This window comes from Nipponia nippon, unplaced genomic scaffold (genome assembly GCF_047370975.1).
Source record: "Nipponia nippon isolate SJK-2023a ecotype South Korea unplaced genomic scaffold, ASM4737097v1 scaffold_1, whole genome shotgun sequence".
NCBI classification, from domain to species: Eukaryota; Metazoa; Chordata; class Aves; order Pelecaniformes; family Threskiornithidae; genus Nipponia; species Nipponia nippon.
The window spans coordinates 148,010,239-148,029,393 of record NW_028262290.1 but is presented as its reverse complement, the minus strand read 5'-3'; the positions used below and the strand labels follow the sequence as shown (position 1 = coordinate 148,029,393).

The 19,155-nt window shown below is 41.2% G+C and overlaps 1 protein-coding gene across 14 annotated transcripts in view; it reads right to left on the bottom strand.

The window, feature by feature from the left end:
- Positions 1-19,155, bottom strand: part of KIAA1217 (KIAA1217 ortholog) — a 377,218-nt gene that overhangs the window by 174,217 nt on the left and 183,846 nt on the right. For 7 of the 14 annotated variants that reach the window (XM_087776739.1, XM_087776794.1, XM_087776852.1 and 4 more), the window contains exons 1-2: positions 12,278-12,445; positions 6,950-7,236 (exon numbers count right to left, since the gene is read on the bottom strand). In XM_087776739.1, coding sequence (XP_087632865.1) covers positions 6,950-7,236; positions 12,278-12,347 — 357 coding nt within the window. In that variant the 5' untranslated portion in view covers positions 12,348-12,445. Of the gene's footprint in view, positions 1-2,489; positions 2,630-6,949; positions 7,237-11,929; positions 12,029-12,277; positions 12,446-19,155 lie in introns of those variants that run through there. The other 7 variants (XM_087776760.1, XM_087776747.1, XM_087776756.1 and 4 more) reach the window with 3 other exon arrangements.

The window sequence follows — 19,155 nt, the reverse complement described above, 5'->3', positions numbered from 1 at the left end:
AGCCTTTTTGCAGCTTTGTTTTGTTTGCTTTTTCAAAAGAACAGCTTTTTTATTACTTTTAACTGATAGATATAAATGAAGAAACTTGTGTTTATCAAAGCAAGTATTATCACTCTAGTTAAACTCCACTTACTTCCAGAGATACCTTAAGGCTAGTAGTTTAATATGTACCTTAATACGTTGCCTTATTTTTCTGAAGTAAAGAGTAAAATAGAAAGACTTTCCACTGAGACATTCTACTAGGAATAATCTTCTCAACATTTTCACTTATAGTCAATGCAAAGTAAATCCACTTTACTTTGCTAATGAACTAGCTCTTTGTTCATTTATCTATCAAGCTATTTATAAATATCTCCCAATCACAGCATTATCTGGGGGCTAAAGAGCATGTTTCAACTCAAAACAAATGGACATGTCATCTCATGTCCTTCCATAAACAAAAGCTAAGTGCTCGGATTCCAGCAGAGATCTAAGCTTGTAATCATGTTTCATATGTTCAGTTTCATAGCTTTACTTAGGTGCTTTTAACAATGCAAAATAAGAGCAGTTGCCTTTAACATACAGCAGCACTGGAAAGCAATAAATTGTTGTACCAGATGGTATATAAGACAGGGGACACGTGTGGATGCTGCGGAGGGTCCCCCCTTCCCAAACGTGCAAGATGCTCTGTTTGGCTTACAAAGACCATGCAGGGAGGAGGGGGAATCGCCGTCTCGTCTGGGCAGGGAGGTAGTACCCATCGGCGGGGAGGAGGCAGGAACTCACAGAAATCTCCTCAAACAACTTCTGAAACTTTTTTTCCCTGAACAAATACCTACACCTATGCTGACACAACAGCAAGTTCTAGCTGTATGACACTGACCTCTCAGATAAAAATAGGCAGGTTTTGATGACACATTATATACAGCAGTATGTGAATCAAGCAGTAATTCAACAAAATGGATTTTCTCAACTAGAAAAATCTGCAGCAACATATACCCAGATTAAAATCACATTTTCACAGACATTGTGTACATTTTAAAATCAAATTTAATTTTTTAACTCTGTTTTAAACTGGTACAGACCAGAAAAGTATTCATACAATATTAACACTGAATCAATTTCTCCCTACTCAATTCCATGCCATCAACCAGCAACAGTGTAATGGATGCAAAATACACTAGTTCATTTGACGCATTGTCACTTGGACATAGTCTAGTTCTAAATAATTAACACAGACTTTGGGAGAAAGGTTAAATTGAAATTAATTCTGTAATATTCCCATTGCTGGCTTAGTTTCAAGATATAACTAGGAGTGTAAAAGCAAAGAGCTGTGACAAAAAAAAAAAAAAACACTAGTTAGTGATTTCTTTACTTTGTACTCCTTTCAAATCCATTCACTTCAATAATCAATACATGTTAAAAAAAAAGTTTATTTAACCTTCCCTGATCAACCAATGCAGAACATCAGAAATCCTTTATACCCTGTTTTTTCACCTGGAATTAGATAATGTGCTTACCATATTCTGCAGCCTCCCCATTCCCTAAATCCTACTGAGGATTTACACTGAACTGAAGTTTCTCTGAAGTTTGCATTTCTCAGGTGTCTTTAGGCAGAACCTAAGATTTTTCTCTTCTCACATTTTTAACCTCGGACATTAACTACAGCAAGCCCCCACCCTTTCCCACCTAGATCTAACCCTTTTCAAACTGAGCAATTTGAACGAACTAAACTTTCTAGCCCCAAACCTGCTTCCCGTTACCATATCACAGCAGTGCCAGCGGGGAGGCTACCCCTTACGTACTGATGTTTACTTGATCTGTCGCGATTGATATAAGCACAGAAGTGGTTGCAACTAAGAACCCAGGGATTTTACTCTCTCTCCAGAGGGACTGAAAATAGCCCCTTTTGTTTATACCTAAAACCCAAAAGTCCCAATAGCATTTCTGTCGCTGGACTTTTACCTCCAAATATGTTTACCCTTTACTAATGTACTTTTACCCAAGAAAAAAAATCTATTAAGAAATGCCCCCGCGTTACCCTGTGATATCAAAGCATATACTCAAAGTCTGTTTAACCGGCTGATACTATGATCCATTAAAAAAAGCCTCAGTATTTTTGCAGACATCAAATGCTGGAATAAACGTTGTTGTAATTTTAGGGTTCTATTTTAACAGTTAAAGGAGAGACATCTGGCAATAATCTACAAATAAATAAAGTGTCTCCATTCTTAGTTTCTCCTCCAAAACACTACCTAGGACATTTTTTCAGCATGATTCATATAATCAACATAATACATTACAATGGCTTTCAAATAATTCCGAATTCTCAGTTCATTGAAATAAAAAACTCATTTTCGAAAGAGAAAAGGGAACGTAACGTGCCATGCCAGAAAACTTGCTTTATTGACTCAGTCCTGCTGCCAGGAGGAACAACATGGTGAAGCAAACTCCATGATTTCAAAAGCATTTTTTACAGCGAGGGCAGAGAAAGAAAGAGGCTTATTTACCGAAATGTGAGATTCCACAGGTGAGGCCAGAGACGGTCTGAAATCCTCTTCCTTTAGTTCCAAAAGTTTTAATTTATGATGAAGCCTGTAATAATCCTTTCAAGCTGCCAGGTAAAACGCACGCCATATCTTGGCTGTATTTTCTTTTGCCCTTTTGCAGCGTAACTTTGTTATTTGCATAAAGCTTAGTTCTGGCCTATGGGACTTTTTGAACATCTACATGTTAGATTAGCTGTCTTGACATGCTCTATCAAGCATGACATCATGGATCTCCACGGTAACCTTAACCACACCTGCCCAGATGCCAGTTACCTGTCATGTTCAGACCTAACTGAACATAACAAAAAAACCCTCAACCACCATTTTCTAGGCACTCAGCCTTGCACAGGCACCAGAAGAGCTTGGTGTTTTTTTTTTTAATTGATGGAAATCTAACTTTGTTTGCCAATAAATTTGTTCTTCACAGTGCACTGGCTGAAAAGCTAGAGTTGTTGCTGACCCTTCCACATCTCCCAGTGTATTTCCTAGTCAAATAACAACAAAAGAAAGCCGTGGCAAACACCTTTCAGCTCATTTTCTAAAGGCATGCTCAAAAGGTCCAGCTCTGAAAAACTTCTGCACACTCATTTTTGTTCTCTGCCCCTCAGAAAGGTTTTTTTTTTTTTAGCTAAGTGACTTGTAAAACAGGTTCAGGGCAGGGATTACCCCCCTCCCATGGCCAAGTTAGCATTTTAACCTCTTAATTGCAAACTCTTTTTCATCCTCGCAGCCACTGACCCAGCTTTTATACTTGTTCCTGCTCTTTCCTTCGCTGCTGACCAGAGTCAACCCCACCTAAGCAGTGACCGTGTCCTGCCATGAGCTCAGCAGCGGATGATTCACACCATCTCAAACTTCAGAAGACCGAGACTGTTTTCCTCCTTCCTTTCTCTTTTTTCTTTCTAACTTTCCTGGGGATTACGTTAGTGCCTTGCTTTCATTAACACAGACGAGACAGTCTTGGCAGAGACAAGGTATTCAAAGCTCTTGCAGAAGCTTGCGTTACCTATAAAAAAAGATTTTGCTCCTTGGCTTTCCAGGCTTCCAGGTGGAGGGAGCTCTGATGCCTGGCTGCCAGGTTTTTCTGCAAGGGGGAAAACCTGCAGAGTGAGGGCAAGCCACCAGGCTGTGGGTCGCAGAGCTGTGGCTGTGGGGTGTTGTGTTCCCCTGTGGGCATTTTGGGGTGCACAAGGCATGGCATGCCTGCAACCCCCAGCTGCTGCAAACTCACGCCCCAGTTTACCACGCAGACCAGCTTAGCTGCAAGTTATTTGCCTTGCAGCAGTATCCCAAAGCCCTTGTGCAAATAAAGACGGCCCCTGTCTCTGTGAGCTTTCCTTTCCAGAATAAGATATCACAAACAGGGTAACAAACCTGCGGGGTGGAGGAGGGATGCTCTGTGTGCACAGCTGGGAGGTTTCAGGTCACCACATTAGTTAACCATCAGTAATGCCCGCTGGCATTTTACCTGGCCATGATTGTACTTCTGATTTGTGGCAGGTTATCAAGAGTAGAAACGGGTCCTCAGGAAGTACATCCAGGGAGGGATTTATCTGAATAAAGGGAGCCTGGAGGAAACCATTAATACGTAGTGGAAGAGCTGACCTTGCTGGTGGAGGTGACACAGTATGTTCTGACAACATCAAGCATTTTTTTCCTGATGTTTATTTACTGCAAACCAAGGCTCAGTTAGCCAAACTCAGATACTGATGGTTAAAACGGAAAAGAGAAGAAAGTCCACCAGAAAAGAGACAATTACCAATCTTGATTTTCTGGCCCATTTTTGTTGGTTATGGACCTGACGGGATTTAGAGCAACCTGGAAGACAAATGATATGATATCCAAGGGACTATCTCCTGACTGTAAATATTGGGATGTTTTATGTTCCAGGTGCACCATTTGACATAGAGATTAGAAAATTATGTTGCATTGGCTACTATCCTTGATAGATTTCCCACAGTGCAGAAATTCCCACCATGGATAATGTTGCCACTGTCCAGATATTGGAGCAGCTGGAGAAGTAAGAAGGGAGGAAAGGAACCTAGAAAATATATTGTAACACTGTAATTCATGTCTTCCCATATATCTTACAGGTTTTGTATGTGATGCATATATGTTACATACACATACCTACTACACGTACACATAGTTTGTCTTCTATACTACTGCTACACACATACATATACAAGGGAAAAAAAAGGAAGTATATATGCTATACACACACATACACCCTCTGAAGCAAAATTATACTGTGGTCTTATTCAGCTAAGTAAGCCTGCATTGTACATACACCTATAAATATATACACATATACCTATGCATACATATACGTACCTATGCATACACACACACAGATACCTATATAAACACACATACAAACACGCACACACACAATACATAGATAGGTATGTGTGCATGCATAGACACAACTGGTAAGAAAAACCCCTCTGAACTGTAGTGCCATGACCATAATAATCTGTTACTGCATCTGTTGAGCCAGACTGTTCATACATTTCAACTAAGCAAATTTCTTACCATCAGCTGGAATAACTTCTTTCTGCATGTTTTTAAAGTGGCTTCTGTTCAGTTTATCTTTTTTTTTTAAGTTATGCTGAATGGATGGATTCTTCAGTCTTTCCCATTCTCAAGAAAGATAGTTTGATGCTCTAAGAGTGTTTTTAAAGTTATTTTGTTTTAAAATTCACACTCATTACATACAATACATATGTCTAATCATCAAAAAATAGAAGCAGGAGACATTCACATGAATTTTACCCTCAATAAATTAGCAAGGATGACACATTTTAAACAAATAGCAGTAACAGTTACTGCATTCCTTCCGTAATTTATTGCCTTCAGAAAAGCCTCAAATTACAAAATGTGTAGGGTGTAATGCTGTAGGCTGTTGAAACTGGGTTTGCAGTGTCTGCAACACTGGAACTAAATATTTACATGACTCCAAAAGATCTAATCTCTGGATTTCACCCCCCTCCCACCCCCTTTATTTCATTTGTATGCTATCTTTATCCACCACCCGGCACATTCCACACAGTCACTAAAGTTCATAGAAGAGATAAGTGGGGGGGGGGGGGAATCAAGACTTTCAAAGGAAAGGAGGGAAGCTGTTTAAAAGTAAGAAATAGATCATCCTTGTTAGAGCTAAAGTCTTGCAGTAATTTTAGCTGGATACATATGGATTCTAGCAGTAGTGTTTTGAGGCAGTGATAGCACCTGGGATCTCCAGAGATGCTGTCAAAGAGAAGTTGTATGGGGGAGTTACCTAATTACAATCTTTCCAAACCTGTAACAACGGTCAGCTCTCCAAAGGTTTGGAAGGCTTCAAAAGACACTGGACATTCAGTAAGAACTCCCATAGCAGAGTACAGTATTTTGCCAACCAGTTTTTATTCCTTATTTACAATTAATTTGCTGCTAGTGCTGAAATACCTATAAAACACTAAAAAAAAAACCCTTTTAGAAAAGGTTTGCTGTAAATCATTTGTTAAACTGAGAAAAACAGGCACAAAATTTTTGAGCCTAGTTCTAAATTCTGCTGTTTGATTGAAAAAAAAAATGAATTATGGAATAGAACATAGATTGTCCATAAAGCTGAACAGATTAAACTCTAACATGACACCCAAAACCAGAACCCAGAGTTAGGCTGTGAACAGATCCTTGCACAGCATTCCCTGAATTCAGAAGGTCGACATGATGGCAGCCTCCACCTGCTCTAAGAAATACATCAGCGTGTCACATCTCCTCTGACCCTACATCTGCCTTTCGCTGCTGAAAAGCAATTGGAGGCAGGTGAAAAGCAAACCACCTTAAGGTGCGCTGCTGACAGACCAATGTGGATGTCAAAACAGCTTGAAGGAGGCAGACACCTGTGGATAAGTCCATTCTGTTTGTATTAAAAGACTCAAAAATAGAAAAGAAAGCAAATCAAAGAGTAACAGAGCCAGCTAAAGCATACAGACACGCTCTATAGATATTTTCTTTTCTCCCGGGCAGTGGTGCCAATACTGAAAGTATAACAGAAGTTAACAGCTGTTCCATATTTTCCCTTCAGCTGTGAAAAATAGATGGAGACCCAAGTACTAAGATCAAGAGTCTCACCTTCATTCTTTTCTCCATGTATATTCTAAAAAAAATGAAAAGCTCTTAAAAAAATTTCAGTTTCAACAAACAATTCCAAGGCATTATTGAATAGTTTCATTTTTGTTATTGTTTCTTTTAATTTCAAGGGAACAACTGAATCTTAGGCTATATAAAAAAAAAAACAAAAACAAAACAAAACACAACAACCAAAACTGTTTAATGCTTTGTTACATTCTCAACTTTTGTAATGAGGTAACACTCAACTTTGCAGAAGTTATAAGGACTGTTTGACAAAAAGCAAGATACGAATTTGAGTTTCATACCTGATCTCTCAGTCTCTCCTGGTGTCCCATTATTGCTGTAGCATGGTGGGGATATTTCTGTTTCAGATGCTCAAGAAAAGCCTCTCTCTTCCTGTCCATTTCCGAGGTTTGCATTCCCAGTATTTCTCTGGAACTGCGAGGGCCACCTACTGTATGTCTTCGAGGGATGTTGCGGGTGGATTTTGAATTAGAAGAAGTGTGACTGTTCGGGGTCGAAAGGAGCTCTTTAGATCGGAGACATTCTGCATCGTCTAGTGATGTCACATGCAAACTGGTTTTTGCCTGGTCTGGAAAAAAAAAAAAAAAACCAAACCCAAACTAGAATATTATAAGAACTTAATCCCAACATTCACATTAATAAGAAAATGATCAATATAAAAGCTAGGTTATTTTAAAAGTCTGGTAGTGTTCAATGGTATGTTCTGCATCATTAGGCATATATACGCTGTAAGAAGCAGCCCGGAAATAATAATTTATAGGAGCTATGCACAGTACTTACATACTTTTAACACACAACCGCAGTATTGCCTCACAGAAAAGTGAGCATCGTTAAAGTAGATGTTCCTTTTATATCATCTTTACCACTATGTGACTTGAAAAGAAGATCTGACAGGGCCCTTATTCCCTGACCTTTAAAATCTACAAGATGCTTGCCATGAGAAGAAACAGGTTTCTTCAATAGGCTCCAGTACCCTTAATCGCCCCATAACTAGTATCCTTAAGGATACCAACCGATAAAATTCCTTTGAGTAGGAGATTTGAAATCCTCAATCTTTTTTCAGTGTGTTTTCAACATGCTCTGAAACACCTATGAAATAATAAGAGGGTTTTGGAGGCTTTTTTTCCTGATTTCTGACTGTGGTCTGGTTTTAAATTTCATGGATCTCCCTTGGATTTTATATGTCTCGGGACAGCGGGCTGGAAAATACTACATCACTTTTTCAATAAACCATTTCTTAAGAAACAGAATAAAAGCAAGTTTTGTGTGATACAAAAAGAAAAAAAACCTCAGATAAATTTTACAACTTTAAAATCTACTTTAAGACCAGAGACCATGACAACGTTTTTAAAGAGATAGGCAAACACGAGGGTATGTAAGTGCTGGCTTATCTTCAGGTAACTGTAACACGAACCCTCTGCTGCATGAAAAAGTGTAGTCTGGAGCCTTGTTACCTAATACCTTTGAAAAATCCCTCACTCCTTTGTCAGCAAAGAAAAAAAAAAAACCAGAAGCATTGAAAAGGCCTCTCCAAGTCTGATGTGGCCTTCCCCATCTTTACTGGGCAGCCTCAGCCATCCCTGCGAGTGTTAACCCTTTACAGCACCTCCCCAGGAGCAGGAAGCTCCTTCCTTTATGTGTTTTTAATACATCTCTATTTCTCTCCATCTGACACTTTTCGCCTCTGAGCCCTTTATCCTCCCAGCGACTGTCTCCCCCGCGTGCTGCCATTTATACGGCACTGGTGTTTGGAAACAGGCACCTACTCGCTTCTTTTTATGGTTCAGTCAGTCAGTCTGACACCCTGCCTACCACTTCCCTCAGGATTTTATGCTGAGGGTTTTTCAGCTTTCTGGTGCGCGTTGTCAATTGCCTGCCAAGTCCCACATAACATCAAGCCATGGTAATAAAGTAAATCCTCCACCGGTGGGGCCGCTGCCACTGTGATGCCCCACGAGTTCACGTGGGGACCCAATTCCCTTGGGTTTCAGAGGACTGGGCCCTGGAAGGTCCTCAAAGACTTTGCATATCGCTGTAAGCTCCCTATAATGCTCAAGGACTCCAAAATATCAACAACACCTTCTCATTTGCATTCATGGAAACCTATCCTGAAAGCAGAATTGGACACAAGAGCCCAGACTGCAGGTGGCACCATGCTTTGATGAGCACAGATCCAGGCATGACTTTGGAAACAGGTTTGGTTCACAGGGAAGTTTTGCTCTTACACAGATTCAAAATGCCATCTCTGATCTCCGCAACACCTTCTAAGACCTTCTTAGAAGCACAATCCTGGTTAAACCTTCAGAGCAGCAGCCTCACGTGTATGTACACACACACACACTCACACATTCAACTTTTCCAAGCACAACTTAATTAAAAAACATCCAGCCTCACTGATTATGGAAAATTCAGAGCACCAACTGCCAGGTACACTGAGCTTGTTTGACAAAAGTGGCAAAAAGGAGAATTTTGTTTGCAAGAAGTAAGTGTGGCTACTCCAGGAACGCTCAGTCAAAATGGTTTCTGAAAGCTGCGCAGTCATTTCAATGGATTTTACACAGGAGGAAAAAGAGGTGGGATGGGGCTGGCCGGAATTTACCATCTTTAATTTGTTGTACCCAGAGCCCGGAGGTTATATCCCTGAGGCTGTTGGAACAAAGGCAGCAGACATAAATAAGGGATTTCCTTGGAGCTCAAGGGAGTCAGCGTGAGCGTGGGTGACTGAGTGCAGCAATTTGGTATAAACTCTTAAAGTATGGTCACAGCAGCAGTTTCAATCACTGAATTGGTGGCAGGCACTTCCTCAAGAAGGCAGGTAAACCCACACTGACAAACACAACCGAGGGCTCACGAATGTGTATTTTGGGTCCTAAATCTCTCTCATGCAAAGCCTTTCCCTACTCTGCACTTCAGTCATTTCAATAGTTTCAGAAAAAGCTAATTATTTGGAACATAAAGAGACATATCAAGTAAAGTGTTTTACCACTAGTTGTTATTGGGTGAAACCTTGAGAAGGAATCAAAAATAACGTATTTTTCTTATACTATATGAGAAACAAAGTCTCTTATTTTCTTTCATATATTTGGAATATACTGTATAAATACCAGTGAAAAGAAAGGAATGTAAACTATGCAAACTAATTGCTAGTCTTGCTAGCGAGCTGACCTGGGCATTCAGCACGGTCCCGCGGCATTACCGCACACAGCAGCACGTGACTTTCTTTGCAAACCAAAGTCTCTGTCATGCTTGAATATGGGGCTTTCCCCTAGTAATTGCTGAAAAAATCTTCCTTGGCCACTTCATAGATAGGGACAAGTGACTTTGATGGTGAGATTGAAAGCTGGGATGGTGAAACCCCCCTGTGTACCTCGGGGCACATGAGCTCCACGGCTGCTGTGTGGGCCGCAGTGCTACAGGGAGGAGAAACTGAAAGAGGTTTTCTGGATCCTGGAATTGCTCAATAACAGCGTGGGCAAACTTTCTGTATCTTCCAAGTGAAGATAATAGGCCTAGAAAATCAATCCCCACAGATAACTGTGAAATGCGTGAAGGATCATGTGATGGTTCCCAGAAGAGGGCTAAGAGTAGCGAAAGGATAAATTATGCAAGTACCCTCCTTGGAAAAGGAGTAAAGAGAAGCCAATGGCAAACACAGAGGTGTGAGATAAGCTTGTCTCCCTCTCTCCCTCCCTCATATTCAGAAGCTAAAAGCTGAAGGTCTTTCTGTTCAATAAAGCAGCAAGTCTAGAGGGCAACAAAAAGCAAGACTTGCTGATTGACAGGGGAGGGCTTTGGTTATCCAAAGGCTTGAGTAACCCTTACACTTGCATTGCTTCTCTGATCTGAAAAAGAATTTCAACATTTCTTAACATTGCCCATTACTACAGTGGATATAACCACAGGGAAGGCCCAGGTCTGCAGCGTAGAAGCAGTATGCTTATGATTATCAGGAAGATTATCAAGAAGGATTAATTGCTGTGAGCTGGAAATTTAAAAAAAAAAAAAAAAAAAGAAAAAAAGAAAAAAAGAAAAAAGTCCTTCAACACGTCCTGGTATGCAATTCTTCTAAGTCACACCCTCCATGAAGTCTACAAAGGTCAGGAAAGTCACTTTGCTCCATTACTTTAAATGTTGTGAAGATTTTAATACTCCTGTTTTGCAAACCAGGTGACATGAGAGAAGAACGTTTTCAGAATCATTTCAGAAAGGAACAAGTATGGACATGACCCGTACTGATACTATGAAACTGAGCCTTGAAGCAAAGCACATTCAATACTTAAAGTTTAAAAAAGAATACAATTTTAACAGTGTGAATCAAACCCACCTCCATCGTATTTATGCTAGCAGTAAATCTGAGATTATTTGGAATCTTTCTGATTTACTCCACTGTCTTTAAAATTAGCTCTCTTTCCAAGGAACTTTCAAATGCAAATTTTGGATATGGGCCAAAACTACTACATTTGGTTATGAGCTTTCAGCATTCAAAATTTTGGGGAATCATAGGATCGGTCTGGTCAGACCTCTGTTTTTCTAGCTCCACATGTATCTCAGGCAGCTTCATACAACCCATACAGAAGAAATATGTTACTGACGGCTTTTTTTTTCCTGTTCAGACACGTCCTTTAAGTGAAGATTTCCGTCCCACTAAACGTAAACATATACAGACACAGATGCACGTGACTTGCACTGCCCAGTATTTTAACTAAAAAGTGATTCAAAAGAGCATCAAGCAATTAATGAACCCCCAAGAAAAAAAGAAAGTATTTTTTTCTCCTAAGTTCTTTGTGCACTATTTTCTGTTATTACATTCTTGTAAACTTGTGTGACTTTTTTGAAAACCGCATGTACCCGACCACGCACTATTTGTTTCACAGAAGCACAGTAACACAACTTTTTCTGAAGTGCCTATGAGGAATACAATACACACGAACTGGGAATGTTCGCAGGTGCTCCACAAATACCATAACAGATAGAGATCAGGTTTATCATGCTACCTGAATGTTATGCTCCACATGGAATAGCCCACGTAGAATTCACCAGGAAATAGTTTTCGTTTGCTTTTAGACAGAATACATCGTGCAACAGTAATTGCACAAATGCACCACAGCTGACCCGCCGTGAAAACCACGCTTATAATTCCGTGGCTTCGCTCCAAAACTAACCCAACTGGTTTCACACAAAGTAAACTAACCCTGTGACAATCTGCCGTGAGTCTCCCTCTTTTAAAAGACACCCCGAGAAAAAGATGAGCTCAAACCTACTTTTCTGAAGGAAGAGCTGTTTCCCTGCCATGGGTGAAGCATGCGGAGCATTTAAAGGGAACGTGACACTGTTTCTCGCCCCCTCGCCGGAGCAGCACCCTCCGCACCAGGCAGTGTCCCGCAAACTGTGACAGCAACACAGCACGCGCCCTGCTTTAAAGGTTAGAGAGAAATCTCTCCAAAGAGAAAGTTAAACTGACAAAGTCGGAGTATAAGGGAAATCTGCAGAGCCATTAGCACAAGACAGACATGCTTTTTCCCCTCATGCATTCTGCCTCCAGTAATAAAAAGCAGCAGCGAGGGGCATGTTTAAATGTAACTCCATCTTTGCCTGATTCTCTTACTTACCCTTCATCTGCCTGCTGTCTGTCGAGCAGGCCGGGCACGGCTCAGGTTTCTGGCTTTCGTTCTCCTCCATTGTCCCTGCCTACCGCCCAAGCTCCCCTCTCCAACTCGGAAGCCGCAGCGGCCGGACTGTCAGCGCCGGTCTCGGGGGGAGGCAGGAAAGCGCTCCCTTCCCGGCTGCGGCGTCCCCGCTAAGCCCCCGCACGCCCGCCCCGCCGGCAGCCGGGCTCCGCGCCGCGGCGGTGGGCAGCGGCCGCCGGCCGAGGCCCCGAGCCCGGGGCCCCAACAGGTGATGGGCTTGCCTGCAGGGGAGCCCCTAGCCGGCTCCCCTCCCGCCGCAGCCGCGGAGCCTTATGAAAGGGAACATTTCAAACATGATTACAGGCCCGAGTCTCCGCTGGAATCCGAATCCGTAGCCTTTTAAATCTCTGTCATGGGACAAAAGCCTTTCCACAGAATATTTTTTTAAGCTCGTAACCACCAAGCCCACAAACATTCCTGATAAATGCTCCTCTGTCTTTTTTAGCGTCTAGTTTAAAAGTAATTCATTATATAAGCGCTTTGAGGGTTTGTTTTCTGTTGAATTCTTTCAAGCTGCTCAGAGAATGAATTAGGGGGAAATCAAGATACAGGAATTCAACTTTAGTGAAGCCAATAAAAATGAATGGTAGCAATATGTAAGCAGGGACTTCGGTTAAGAGGGATTTTGAAGCCTCGGTAGCAAAGCATACAGAAACATATAACTAATTCTCCCTTGGCAGATCGGAGGCAGGAAGCCTGCATGAGAATCGACAGATCCACCGGGCTGCGAGGCAAAACACGGTGTGGCTGAGAAGGATGAGATCAAATCCCACAGATTCCCGCAGATGCCACATGTGTTGATGTAGTGAATATCAGACTGGATTACTCTATCAAAATCATAACGCAGAGCCAGAGATGGTGGAACAAACTGAGTGTTGAGTTACAGCATCAAGACCAGAAAGTTTATCCATGGACAACTTCTGAATTAGCTTAAGAACAAAGCATAACTGAGATATGAATAAAAATATGCAATTTCTCATTTAGATCAACCTCATACAGCAACGCCAGGTAACAGTTAGTATCTTGGATGACTTTTTAAACAGACCTGGCATAATCTGGTCTTCCAAGCTTTCTTCAACTCTGACTTCAATATAACGTCAGCTAAACTGCTTGCAATGGCCTCTCAACCACCCAGTCCAGACAGGCCAGGAAAATTCTCCTACGTTTCCTTCTATATCTCTATCTGGCAGAAATGTCATCCTGTCTACTTAGATTATTGAATGCAGAAATGTTTTGTGTATATATACATTCAATACAGAAGCTAAAGGAGAACCACTTTCCTTACGCCCCAATCCTCCCCCTTCCAGACAGAAAAACCCTTTGAGTAAATTACAATTAACAATTAATAAATGAACAAAACTATTGTTCATTAGATCAGACATGCATATTTTCTAGCACTTAAGAAATATTTATTTTCCTTTTTAACAATTAATTCTATATGGTCTTGGAACCTGGCAAAGGTCCCAGAAATCTGGCACAGAAAACATAGAAAAGATGAAAATACAATCTAAACATTAGCACTGCTATTTAAGGTCTGCAGTACAGTGCTCCCAACAGAATACTCCTATAGTTGCCCTGCAATATAAAGAAAACAGTGCGATACACATTGTATTTAGAGTAGTGTTTTTACTGGCCTTGGGTTACTCTCTGCTCATTCTGATTTTGGACTATTTTAGGAGGAGAAGTGACGGCCAGCCATCCTACTTATCTGATGTTGCCTTTTGTGATATGGAAGAATGTGTCTTTAACACGGAGGTTTTCCAGAGTCTGGACAAGCGTGATGAGCCTCTTGCAACTTATATTCACAGCCAGCTGGAAGGAGAAGAGGGATCTTACAGGAATAGTGCGCACTGAACACCACCAACTTCAAGAAATATAAAATAACTCAGAAACCCCTGATGGGAAAAGAAAGGCAGTGCAGTTCCCTGGAGTAGCAACATGAAAGCTGTACCAAGACATTACCTGTACACAGGGCTCAGAAACTGAGAGCTAGGAAACTAAGGGCATTTAAAAAGACCTTATCCTGAAATAACGCAATGGAAAGCACAAAACATACTTGCCTACAAATGCCTAAAACGAAGGTGCTTTTGCAGCCTTGTACAAAACCAGGGTTAGCTCTGGAGATCAGTACAGTTTGTACCAAAAGCCTTAATAAGATCAAAATCAATGCACTCTAGCCCTTTAGGAGGCTTCACCTCCATCCACGGTGGGGAAAAAAAAATAGAAAATTAGTTTAAGACTAAAAAAAAAAAAATTTTTTTTCATTAAAATTAAAATATTTACTTTTAGCCAGCACCATTACTTTCCACAGCCAGAAACACAAGACAGAGAGTTGGTCTCTTGACTCCCCCACTGATATGTCCTAGTAAGCAGCCAGTTGCCCCTTGGGATGGTGCCAACCTGGTCTGAAACTGTTGCTTTCCTGGCTACAGCAAGATGCTCCCACTGCTGAGACTGACAGTAAGTGGTATTGCTGATGCTGCTAAGGGGCGTGAGCAACATGGACCCCCAAAATGCAGAGATGATCTACGAGAGATTGCTTATTTGGTTGTGGACGTGTGACTTGAAAACTGGGTGTCACCTTAGGAGAACTTCTGTGGCTGCAGAAGTAGTCTCTCGAACAGGATTAAAGAGCATTGGCAAAAGGTGAGACTAAACATGGCACGCTTCAGTATCATCAAAATCAAACAAAACAAAAGAGCCCACCCAGCATTGGAGGAAACATAATCACCCCTGCTGTTGCTCAGGACAGGGAACAGTTGGGACAGCAAGGTCTCAAAGCATGTCCTCACTTTAAGGGAAAAGTCCTTGGTCCCAAACTGGATTTAGTTAATATATGTAACAATGCCATTCCTTAAGATGTTACCTAAGTCTGTTTAAAAGAATTAGTGAAACTCCTTTAGCAGCCCAGAACCATTACACTCTTAGGCTGAAATAAAGAGCTCCCCAGCACACTGGGATGAATCATTAACGACAAGTTAAATAAACTTGATTAACCAGTTCACAGCACGCAATCACCATTTGTTTATCTGCTGGATCAACAATAACAGTGGTTCCTTTTAATTACTGTGCTCAGATCTGGACCCATCAATATCAAAACAATGCACTTCTGGGTTTAGCATGTGCATAAAAGGAACAATTAACAAATACTGGCTGCACTCAATTAGTTAAAGTTATAATATACAACAATGACTCCATGGCTCTAGCAATTATTCACAATAAAAAAGTGGGAAGTTAATTATTAATAGTTAAATCAGAAGAAGCATCCCATAATTAAAGACCTGCCTCAATGTCCATGTGAAATCATGTAGCCACTGAGAAAAATGTCATGAATGCTCTCTGCAGGAACCAGCCTGACACTGTCTAGCCTACCATAGTCCAGAAACAAAATAAGTATTAGCCCTGGAGTGGTGAAGCAGAAGTCTGGGAGGAATTACGAGCGCTTAAGCGGGCCACACTGCAGCACCTCTCCAAGCCCTTACGCCGCCAGAGATCGCTTGGGCCTGCCCTGGAGGAGGGGAGCATCAAGAGGATGCTCCAGCAGGTCAGGAAACCTCCCCTCCATGTCAGGGAGCTGTGGGTGGCCATTCACTACCAAGCGGTCAGATTTGAAATGGAGAAAGCAACTTTAACTGTGGAAGAACAGCACTGAGGGTGGTAAAACTCTGATTTCCACATCGGCCGGCAGAGAGCAGCTTCAGTGCTGCAAGTCATTTGAGCACATCTCTACTCTCGTTTGTGCTCAGCGAGTTCACTGTGGTCCTCTGTGTGGTCTCTCAATGCTTAAAATTAAAATAGACTCACTCCTAAAAGAAAAGGACTATGTTCAGATAGGCCACTAGCTTGTACAAGCAAAATGAAAAAAATCTCTGCGGTCTATCGATACGAATCCATGCAAGTAAATCTGGGGGGAAAGAAGTTTACACTATTTTTAAATCAATTGTCTACTGATTTGGTATTGTACAACAAGGAATCACAGATTTTTAAGATGTGGAGGGGGGCTTTATGATATTTTGGTCTCATCTGCTTAGTAAGGGATTTCAATGAACTGGGTGCTATTTCTAATGCAAGGATAGTGGTTAAACTATTCAGTGGTTAAACTGAAGGAAAACATCTGAATCTGATTTTAAAATTTACGATGACAAACAATCTAATACAACCTCTGGGATTATTTATCATTAAATTACCTTCACTGTTAAAAATCTGTGGAGAGTTTCAATATTTATACTCCATACATTCCAGTTCAGTTAAGAACTCTCGTACTTGTGAGGAAAAATTAGCCAAAGCAGTGAAATGGTAACACTCCAGCTGAAGCAAAAAAAAAGAAGAATTGAGTATGAGCTTCACTACACATCTCCACAACAGAATTTCATCATGTCCTGTCAGACCTACAGGTTTCAGCTCTTCAGAGAAGTTCAGAGACTGACAGTGGTGCCAAGAGCCACCACCAGCCTTAATCACTAAAACAGCTATTAAAAAGAGTCACTAAGAGGTTGAACATGAGATATTCAGGCAGAAGATACATTCATCTTTCCAATTCCATTTCAAATGGAGCTCTGGGGAGCAGCAATAATCACCTGCCACTTGGCATCGCCGAGCTCTCAGGTAAGAAGAAGGATGCAGTGTCCCAGCCCACCTCCCGCCGACAAACACTGTGCTGTTAAGTGCCTTACGCATCTCCAAGTAACAAAGCATCCTTCATTCACTCCAAAAGACATTTTGCTCAAGCTCACAACTCTCATACCTGGACACCTACATCATATTAAGTAGGTTAGGTTTTCTGTTTTCCAAGTTTTAGTCTTGTTTCCTTCCTCCCCCTCCATTTTTTTAAATAAAGGAAAAGGTCTGAAAGCAGTACACACTTGTGCATGCCCTAAATCAAACTGAGAAAAAGGACTGTGGTCATCACAAAGAAGCGCTAACAATCAAGTGGGGAGGGAAAAAAACAAAAAAGGTGATTCTTCTGTTTCATCCATAACTTTATCTCCCTCTCTAATTTGGGAAAATCCCAACAAAGCTAACTCTAGATACACTTAAACATGACTTTCCTTCCCGCCACCCAGGGTAAGATGAAAGAGAGCTAAATGAGCATAATTACAGGATGCATGTTTCTGACTTGTGTAATGCAACATCTTTATTTCAGACTGTTTACCCCCCTGTTGTTGTCATCCCACTGTACCAAGCTAACATTAATACTAGTACATTCCCATGAGCACAGCCAACTTTGAACTGAAGACCCTGGCACACCACAGCTCCTCCTCGCACCTGCCAGCCTGGCCAGCCCTTCACACATCCCATTTCCCATACAGGATCACCTATGGTAAGGAATGAGATCAGCCTGCAAACACAGAAATAGAAAATATGAACATCTGGTTTTGTAAGGTACCAAACAAATAACTCTGTGAAAGGAAAATGTGCCTTACATTGCAGAAATTTCAATCACTAGAGTTTAATCAAATAAAAAGCAATATGTGGGTGGGAAGGAACAGTGTAGGGGATTGTTTCTGAGGGAGGTGGGAGAAAGGGAGGGCAGAAGGTCACCTTTAAGTCCATCTGCTCTACATTCAAATTCTAGTTCTCCCCAGTGTAAAGCATTTTGGTTTTGATACGTTCCCTTTTGGATGAATTCACTCAAACAGAGCTCTGGTGAGAGTTTGGATTCAAACTAGTCCAACTTCTTAGCAGTGCCAGAAGCACAGACTTAACGCCTGAAACACTGGCTATTGCTGGTTTCACGGATGTCTGCAGGATCTGGTTGTAAACGTACAAGGCGGCGTGCTTTAGTGATCAAAGGTATCAAGAGCTGCTCTCCGCAAATTATACTTTAAAAGAATCATGAGAGATCCTTTATTTCAGCTCTTACCAAATACACATGGGGTTTATAAGACTGTCAGGTGACTGCTTGAACTAATAGGAAATACAAAGTGTACTTTGATGGAGCCTGGGTCCAGAAACAATACAATAGTTCAAGTTATGTTGTGATTACCATAACTACTTACTTATCAACAGGCAATTCTGATAAATATTCTACCACAAAAGAATGGTTTAAATAAAATAATTAGTAAATAATTATTAGAAATTAACACAATGATATCAGTATTGCCAATCCACAGCATTCACACAATTCATGATGATGGTCTTTCTTGAAAAGTCACTTTTTGGGGAACACTATTCATTTTATTCATCTCTGGGCTGTACCCAATCATATATTTGACTTTTCTCCACAATGTCACTGGCAAGAACTAGATTTTTTTCTGAGACTCAAGACTAAAATCACAGGAGAGGTCAGCGCCACTGTGACATAATGAGTTGGGCATTTCTAATTGCTCTTGCTATAGCTTCTCCCTGTCTCCTGCCACAAAGGTAGTACTACACAGCAAATGACAATCTGAATGTCTGAAAAGAGATAAAAACAAGCAGAATAAATTCTTACAGCTTCGTTTCCACGTGGATCTGATTTCTAACCCAGTGTGGATGGTCACAGGTCGGGGTTTGTAAAGCTTTTGTTTCTACTGCTTGTAACGCACCAGCTCCTGAAGGCAGATGTAAGAGCAGAGGGCTAGTGTAGAACTTCCAACTTGTAACCGTATCAATGACCTCTCCAACAGTATGTACATCCCCTTCCTTCAAAGGGGGATGGTCTCTGACCTTCCGAGACCATGCTGATGCTATCATTAAGACAGCTGATTAGTAAGAAAGCAATCAGAGCTGACAGCAGTGGCACTCCTGTTCTTTCTCAGGCCTGCCCAATCTGTTCTGCCGGGATGCACGCTTATTAATTCACTCTTCAGTATTTAGGA